This window comes from Lynx rufus, unplaced genomic scaffold (assembly GCF_022079265.1).
Source record: "Lynx rufus isolate CCGP_SWC_20201006 ecotype Redwood Valley unplaced genomic scaffold, mLynRuf1.p SCAF_5, whole genome shotgun sequence".
Classification (NCBI taxonomy): Eukaryota; Metazoa; Chordata; class Mammalia; order Carnivora; family Felidae; genus Lynx; species Lynx rufus.
This window is the reverse complement of record NW_025814867.1, coordinates 18,457,101-18,466,389: the sequence shown is the minus strand read 5'-3', so window position 1 is coordinate 18,466,389 and position 9,289 is coordinate 18,457,101. Positions and strand designations below refer to the sequence as shown.

General features: G+C 46.2%; 1 protein-coding gene across 1 annotated transcript in view; it reads left to right on the top strand.

Annotated features, from left to right (window-relative positions):
• The first annotated feature begins 2,944 nt into the window (after positions 1 to 2,944).
• Positions 2,945 to 9,289, top strand: part of NR1D2 (nuclear receptor subfamily 1 group D member 2) — a 29,210-nt gene continuing 22,865 nt past the window's right edge. The window contains exon 1 of the mRNA XM_047099591.1: positions 2,945 to 3,206. Coding sequence (XP_046955547.1) covers positions 3,191 to 3,206 — 16 coding nt within the window. The 5' untranslated portion in view covers positions 2,945 to 3,190. The remainder of the gene's footprint in view (positions 3,207 to 9,289) is intronic.

The window sequence follows — 9,289 nt, the reverse complement described above, 5'->3', positions numbered from 1 at the left end:
GAATAGTCTGAGAATCCCTACAGACTGAGTCACAGACTCCACAGGGTTAATAAGTAAGTTTCCTTGGAATGACAGTAGCTAAAGGCAATTTCCACTGCAGCTACGGCACCCTGGGGACTGTCCAACCCGGATGCTGTTCAGCATCCTCCTCTGGCACTGACGAACCTAATGTTTCCCGTGGCCAGTGGTGTGGCTGGTGACCGACCAGGGTTATAGCTTTATAACCTCTGATAGTTACCCACAGGGCCTCACAGGAAAGAGGTAGCCTTTTGAAAACCTGAGGCTCATACACAAAGATTTTATCTCATAGACATTATGGGAGACAGGGTCTTATTTCCTTTGCAATAGCTTATTTTCAATTCCATTCTTCTCCTTTTCAAATTTAAATGGTAGTATTCTCTCTCTCTTTTAAAATAGGCTTTATTTTTTAGAGCAGTTTTACATTCACGGCAAAAGTAAACAGAAAGTACAGAGAGTTTTCATATATATTCTGTCTTCGGAACACACACAGCCCCCACTAGTAATATCCCACACCACAGGGGTACATTTGTTACCACTGATGAACATATATTGACACCTCATAATCATCCAAAGTCCATAGCTTATATCAGTGTTTACTCTTGGTTATACATTTAACATGTATCCACCACTGTAGTATCATACAGAACAGTCTCACTGCCCCAAAAATCCCTCTGTGCTCTGCCTTTTCATCCCTCTGCCTCCCCAACCCCTGGCAATGAATGATATTTTCACTCTCTCCATTGCTTTGCCTTCTCCAGAATGTCATATAGTTGGAACCATACAGTATGTAGCCTTTTCAGAGAGATATCCTCTTTTATGATTTCTTTTCTTCCTTCTAGATTGCTCATATTGGCCACAGAAACAGATGGTGGTTGATAAATAAAACGAAAAAGCAAGCTACAAAGTGTAGCCTGGGGAACTCTTGCATCAGCATCACATACAGTGATAAAGCCCTGAGGTAGGGAAGAAAATAGACCTTTGTGGTTAGAAAACAGCATTTAGAAGCTGGCAGGCGAGCCTTCCAAAGAGAAGCAGGGCCTACAGTTTGTGCAGGGCTTTGCAAGTCAGGCTAAGGCAATGGAGTTTCTTCAAAGTGCAATAGGAAGCTTTTAGGAGGGTTTTGAGCAGAAAATTGTCTCATTTCCTTTTTTTTAAATTAAAAAATTCTTTTTAATGTTTATTTCCGAGAGAGATGGGGTGTGGGGGGGGGAGGGGCAGAGAGAGAGGGAGACACAGAATCTGCAGCTGCCTCTAGGCTTTGAGCTGTCAGCACAGAGCCCAACACCAGGCTCGAACCCATGAACCATGAGATCATGACATGAGCCAAAGTCGAATGCTTAACTGACTGAGCCACCCAGGCACCCGGATCTCATTTTCATTTAAAAAATAACACTTTGAGAGGCAGAAGTGACTGTAGGTGGATACAAGGAACAGTCCCGCTCCCTGTAGGGAATTATTACAGTGGCCCAGGCAAGAGATGATGGTGGTTCGGTCTAGAGTAATGCTATTAGTAATGCTGCTGGTGAGAAGCATAGAAATTGAAGACATATTATGAAGGTAGAATAGCTCAGATTTGTTAAAGGATTGAACAGGGTATAGAAGGCAGAGTTGGGGGGTGGGGAGAGTATGGAAGAAATGCAATTTGCTGGTTTCAGGAACTGGAAGATTTACCAAAATAGTAAAGACTGAGATGGGGGAAGAAACAAGCATGTGTGAGTATGCAGTGGATGAGGGGGAAGAAGAAGGAGTGCTGCACACGTAAAAATGTTTTACACATTACATTTCCCCCAACATTTTATACTAAGCATTTTTTTTTTTTAATTTGAGAGAGAGAGAGAAAGGGGCAGAGGGAGAGAGAGCAAGAGAGAATCTCAAGCAGGCTCCATGCAGGTTTTAAAACCCCCCCATGCCGGCATCAAGACCTGAACCCAAACCAGGAGTTGGACGCTCAACCCACTGAGCCATCCAGGCGCCCTTTACTGAACATTTTCAAACAGCAAATTGGAAAACAATTTTATAGGGATTACCCATATATAACATCTACAATTAACATCTTAATATACTTCTATACATTTGTCTATGCCTCCATCCGTCAGCCCATCTTACTGTTGTAATACATTTCAATTGCAGACATCAATGCGCCTCCCTCTGCATACTTCAGCACACATGTCATCTATTTCCAGTTTCTTCTTTTGACATAAAATTTACATAAGGTGAAATGCACAAATCATAAGTGTGCATTCATTGAGTTCTGACACATGCATACACCTGTCCACACCTTAAATTTAAGATGCTTAAGGAACATCAAGCTGGCATAATCAAATGGGCTGCTGAAAGTAGAAATCTGGAGCTCAGAGAGGTCTCGGTTTGAAGTGTAAATCTGGCAATCCTCAGAACACAGGTCCATTTAAGCCATGCGATTGGAAGAAATAACCCAGGGGGTGCAGAGTGAAGAAAAATGGGATCTACCCTCAAAGACTCCAGCGTTTAACGGGCTGTCGGGTGAGAGAGCAGGACCTGTAGGGAGGTGAGGCCCCGGGTCCGGAAAGGCCGGTCTGTTCCGCGCCTCGGGGCGGTCCTTGGTAGCAATCGGAGGTGACCCGAGGTGTCATGTGGGGGGTTAGGAGGGGGACGTGACGGGGGGTGCTCCCAATCCGTGGCGGGAAGGTCAGCCTGGAGGAGAGGGAAGAGGGGAAAGAAGAGAAAGGATGGGGGGGGAATGGGGAAGGGGGGTAGGGGGACGAAGGAAAGAAGCGAGAAACGAGGGAAGGCGAGAGCAGGCGGCAGCGAGGGGGCGGAGTCGCCGCTGCGGCCGGCAGAGGGGCGGGCGGAGGGAGGGGGTGTGTGCGCGGGTCACATGGTCGCAGCTGCCCTCCCCGTCAGCCGCCCTCGCCGCCGCGGTGCGCTGGCTGCAGGAAGCCGCCGCGCCGCCGCTTTTGTTGTCAGGGACTCCGCGAGGAGCGCCGCTCGCCGGCCGCCGCCGCCCTTTCTCACTGCAGCCCGCTCTCCGGCCGCGGGGCCCGGGTTCCGGGCGTCCCGACCGCCCTGCCCATGAGGGGGCTCCGCGACCACCGCTGCCTCCAGCCCGGGGCGGCGCGGCGCTGAGGCGGAGGCGGCGCTGCCACCTCTGCGGGAAGCGGGCAGCTTCTGTCCCCTCCCGGAGGGCACCATGGAGGTGAATGCGGGTAAGAGCAGGACTGCGGAGGTTGGGGGCACGGCGGAAGGGGCGATCGGAGCCCGCTGGGGCACTTCGCGGGGCGGCGGCAGGGGGTGGCCCCAGGGCTGGTAGGGTGGGCTGCTGCGCGGTGCGTACTGGCTCGCGCCCGGTTCCCGCGTCGCCCCCGGGGCCGCTCCACGGCCGCCCTCCTAGCTCCCTGCAACGCCGCAGCGCGGCCCGGCGGCGCCGGCCCGGCCCCCCCCTCACATGGCCCGGCCGCGCGAGCCACGTGCGCGCTGTGTTTACGTTCGGCGGCGCGCGGGCGCCGGTTGGCTGGGCGGGCGCGTGACGCGGCATTACATAATGGGCGCTGAGGCGGCGGCGGCGGGCGGGGACACGTGAGGCCGCTCGGCTCGGTGACCCACATTCCCCGGGGCCGCAGGGACACGTGGGGGCGGGTGCGCGCGCGCGCCGGCGGGGAGTGCCGCAGCCTTCCGGGAGGCCCCGCCCCCTTGGAACCCTCCGGGCTGTGACGTGGCCGCGATTCCCTCCTCCCCCGCGGGGTTGCACACTGCGGAGGAGGCCGCGCGTGCGCGTGCGGTGAACCTCGCGCCCGGGCGGTCCCGAGGCGGGCGCGGACGCCGCAGTGCCCCCGCTGCCGCTTTCGCGTCGGGGAGGTGACCCCGACGCGCGGAGCCGGGGCCGGGCAGACGCACCCGCAGCAGACTTTGCGGATGCTGAGGAAGAAGTGCGGGGTCAGGGCGCACCGTTGGCCGAGAAAGGTTCCTCGGGGAAGGCTTCGTGCTTCCCAACGCGAGACTCCTTAAAAGAGCTCTGAGGTGCTTCGATGTCGAGCAACGCCGTGCACTTGGAACGGCACTCGCCCTTGTGGTGCTGCTTCTCTATTTCCAAGAAAAATGGTTTGCTCTAGGACGTGACCTATCTTACACACCCTAAGTCATAAAAATGTCTCGAAGATCCCCTAGGGCTGGGAGCCTATAGATCACACCCATAGCTAATCATTCAGATCACGTAGGGTCAGGATGACTCAGGTGATCCTAAGTGAGTCCCAGACTTTATGAAAGGCTGGTCATTGTTTATTTCAGTTAATTTTTTTAAACGCATTGGTTGCCGACCTTTCTTGAACCTGAGAAACAGAATTTGGCTTTATCAGTATTTTGGTTACATTTCCTGTTAACAGTGCCAGAGAACAATACCGTATTCCCTTCTGGCCTTCTGTCTGCCCTCAATGATGACCCTCACGCCTGAAGCCGGTGAGGTTACAGAAGAAGCCAGTTTATATTTTTTAAGTTCTGTGCGCTAAAACCCATGCCTCGAAGACCAGCGTGTTTTGAGTTTTCCACCAACAGTAAAAATAAAGTGTTTTCTGTGTTTTAATTACCTCTGAGTCTGCTTACCTTTTGAGGATATTTTTTAAAAATTGGGCAACTCTCATGGAATTCAGCTTTTGCTTGATAAGAATTTAGAAATTACCTGATTGAATTTATTTTAAGCCAGCCTTTAGCCTGAATGAATTTTTCCAGCTCTGCAGCCTCATAAGGTGGGCTAGCCCAGGTGACTAGAAAGTTTTTGTCTGGTTTGAACCTTCCTGGAACAGTATCACTGATTTTAATCTTGCCTTTCAGAGCTACAAATAATAAAACTTCCTTTGGGTGACTGTTGAACATACCAACCACCCCAGTCAACATGCCACCCCACTCGTTCCGTTTTCAGTTCTCATTACTTGGTCCTTGCTCTGTGTTGTTTTGATCATCATCCTTGTTGCCCTTTGGGCTGTAGCACCCAGTAGTGAAGAGCCTCCTGCGGAAACGGTTGGAACGTTACCAAGTTCCGAGTTTTGGATTCTGCTGCAAATGAATTCTCTGGCAGGCTGAGCTTTTGTGGCTTATTCGCTTTGCTGACTCACAGTAACCTTGCAGTAAACTAGAACCTTTTCACGCGAACTGTTTTGAAGCTAGGTTTCCTTCGTTGTGCAGATAATTGACCTGAAGTTGAGGAATTTGCAGTGACCTTATTTTCTCTTGTTCCTTTTGGCTTCATGTTCAACCTTTCTCAAGGTATTATCCAGTATACTAACAATTTCTGCCATATATCTGTTAGAGGGAGAATTGATAAGCTTTCCCTTTAACTTCCTTCAGGTTGTAAATGTTGACCAGGGCTGAGCCAAATCGAGTGCTGTGTGGCACACCTCTGACCCATCCCTTTTTGACATGATCGTATCAGTACAATACACATTCAACCAGTGACCATTTCATCTAACTGTCCTATAATTCATAACATACTGTGTCTCTGTCTTATCCATGACTAATGTAGATGTGAAATAGTGAAGTGGCAGAAATTGACTCCATACGTTTTTGTCACAGATCCTGAGTGAGTATACCAGGTTCTTTAAATAACTCACTGCACAAACTTCATAACCTTGGCTGTAACTCACATTTTAAGAATTAGGAAAACATTCCCACATGGTTCATTCTTGTTTTTACAAATCTGTATTTCTCCTAAGTTAGAAAGAAAATGTCAGAGAGAGGTAAGGGGAAAGAAGTCACTTGGAGAGAGAGAAATCAAGATCATGGGAAGACTCGGAAGTAGGAGGTTGCTTGACTAGTCAACGGAGTTAAGGGATTCTGAAGGTAGTGTAGAAATAACCTACAGGGAAACCACTGGGTCCATATACCACATTCAGAATTAAAGGAAAGAAGAAAGGATAGGGAGGGTTAGTTTTCTTTGAACACTTCTGATTGAACTCTTCAGTATGATGGTAAAATAATAATCACCAGTAAATGTCAAGTACATACTATGTGCCAGGTCCTTTACAGATGTTACTACTTTGACACCTCATGTTAATTTTATGAAGGTACTGTTGTCACCATTTGAAGATGAAGGGCTAAGTCGATTGTAGTTAATTAACCTATCCAGGCAAGTGATGGAGCCAGATTTTGAATCCAGAAAGTCCACTTGGGGAGCACAAGCTACTTTATGCCTTATTAGCTTTACGTCCACATAGCATTTGATGGTATATGCACAACTTGGTGGTCCTGTCCTCTTGGGGGTGAAGGAGATGGATCCACTTGGTTTGTAATGGTAGAGGGTCATCGCTGATGGAAAAGGATGGGTGGCAGTAGAGCCTCCTAATTTCATCATTCCTGTCTTTTAATCTTTTTGCTGGTCAATCTTTTTTTTCGCCAGACACTAGATTACACTAGTGCCCCCCACCCTAGCAAGTTGCATGGAGACAAAAATACAGTTTTGCAAAATAAGACCCGATTTTTCAGTCACCCCATTGTTTGTTTTCTTAAATCTCTTTACATGGTACGTCATTTAATAATTTGCATGTGTTTCAAGACCCTACTTATTGTCCCCTAGCTTTGTTTGCCCCTCTTGATCTTTGCCTTCTGTAGTACTCTTGTGTGATCCTCAGTGGTTCACAGTAATTTATATGAAACAGTGCTCTCACATTGCACTGGAATGAATGGTTAACACAGCTCTTTCTTCAGTTGGTCTACAGGGCTTTTTAGGGAAGGGACCATGCTGTTCTCTGGAGCCCTGACACTCAGGACACAATGGGAAGTTTAGTGCTTCAATTAGATCTATTTTACCATCCTGTGAGTAGAAATTGTTAGTAACCTACTTTTAAAATGAGAAAACCAAAACTTCTTGATGGTTTCATTCTAAGTCACAAGGCACAGTCATGAGTTGAACTCAAGCATACTTTCCAGGATGGTGGGCAGTGGGAGTGGGAGGGTTTTGGTGATGGGCAAGCCTAGAATTGGGGTAAGAAAACCCCAATATATGGCCAACAGTAAGTGCTTCCCAGCAGTATAAAATTAGATATTGACTTCTAGCTTGTCTGAAGTTGACCACTGGGTAAGCCCTTGCCTGGGAACCTGGCTCAGCTCCAGGGATTTTTTTTTTTTTTTCCCAGCTAAAAATAGAGAAGACTGTCTCAGCTAATTTTAGCTTGAGGCATCTAAGAAGTACATTCTGCCTGTTTCTGGAAGTGTTGGGACTTGCTGGTTCGGGGATTTTACCTTTCTTGCATTATCATCAAAAACCTTATGTGTAAAAACCACTTTAATAATCACCTTGTATGAACACTACACTTCATTTTAATCTTGTAATAAAGCTGGCAGATATGCCCATTTATATAGAAGGTAACTCAGATTTAGAGAGAACGAAAGTGACTTGCTTGCCCAGGTCTTCACAGTAAGAAATGATAGTCTGTATTCTGGCCTGGGTCTCTACTCCTGGGTCTGCCACTTAGCAGCTGTATTTATATTAAACCTCTCTAAGTTCCTCATGTGAAAAATGGGATGATGGAAGTTAATTCTTGTGAGGTTGAAATGGGTTACTAACCATCTGGACAGTAGGTTGGTGTCTGGTAGCAAGAGTAGATGCTAAGACCGCTAAATCAGTGTCGAAGGTCTTGCTAGGAGAATGTAGCTGCTTCTAGATGGGTCATCTTTGATACCATGGTGCCTGGCACAAATGCTTGTCATAAATGATTGTTAAACTCCCTAAAGATAGGAATTGGATATTAACTGGACTGATACTAGCTCAGTAATTTTTCTTAGGTTTGATTTTGGAGGTTTTGAAAGGAAGGTGCATTTTGTGTAGTTAATAACAATACCTTCCCAGTCAGTGCTTTAATTCCTTCCATTGCCCAGCCATTAGGGATAGCTCTGATTTCTGCAAATTTATTTCTAAGGTGAGGTAGTCAGAAGACCTTGTGAACATACATGGCTCTCTCAAATGCTGGTCCCAAGAAAGTCTTACTTCAAGGAAAACTATTAGTTTCTCATCTTCCATCATCTTTAGATGTAAGGAAGTGAATTTACCACCTAAAGTGGTGGTACTTTAAATGAGACAAATAGCTGTGAGACCTTCCTCTGGGAATTTATTGAAGACTAATATTTTCCTTTGGATTCAATTCTGGGTGTACACACGTGAAAAAAGTAGCAGTTTGCTAACACTTGGAATTTCGGATATGAACTTCTAAAGTTTTATGAAAACATGGTTTTACCCAGTAGTACGACATTTGCTAGCTTTCCAAGTTAAAATTGTTTCTCTCTGGATTCACAATGTATTAAGGGTATTTAGGCAGTTATGTCAATGAAAACATCAACTTTAAAAACTATGAACCAATTTGTGCTTTAATTCAGTGATTGTAGCTATTCCTAAACTTCAACATTGAAACAGATTACCTAGGGAACTTGTTAAAAATTAAAAATGCTCATTCCTGAGGGGTCTTCTCTAGTTTCTGCAGGGCCTTGGAAACATGTATTTTGAAAAAGCACCAGGTTGTTCTGATGATACATATTTTACATATGAGTTTATGAGAATAAACTCAGAGTTAGGAAGCTTTCCTCCTTTATATTTGGTTTCTTAGGAGCTTTCAAAATTAGCAGTAGATGAAATTTCTCTTACTAAGATTACCCTTGGTTGTATTTTCTTCCATTGAGCACAGGTAAAGACATTGGCTTGTGACAGTCCCAGTTTTACTGTGTAACAGCTTTATTGTGTATCAGTATCACCAAGAGGTTGATTACAGTTTCTGATTGAGTACATCTGGAGTGGGACATGAGAACTTGGATTTCTAACAGATTTGTAGGTGATGCTGAAGCCCTTCATCCAGGGATCACACTTTGAGAATGACTGGTTTATAGGTGGGGAACACATTGCAGCTCTAATAGTAATCATAAAGCTCTGGTTTCGCTCTGGAAAGATAAGCACATGCCAAGAGAACATCTGGGAGGTGGGTTAGTCTAGAAAGAACAGTCACTCCTCCAACTTCAAGACTCATGGCAGGCATGTGCTTAGTGAATGGAAAAGTGGATGGAATTCTCCACATTATTTATATTTTTGTCTTTAAAATTCAAGTACATTTAGTTGCATTTGTGTGTAGTAAACTCTTCTGATTTTCCTGGCATAGTAGGTGCCATTTTAACTTCTCTTTTGGGTTGTGACCAAAATCCCTAAGAGTAATGGTTTTGCTTTACTTCTCAGGAGCTTCCCATTCTGGGTATGTTTAATTGGTACTTAACTACACGTCTGGTACCTTATTTCAATACTACAGACTAAAAGTGACTCAAT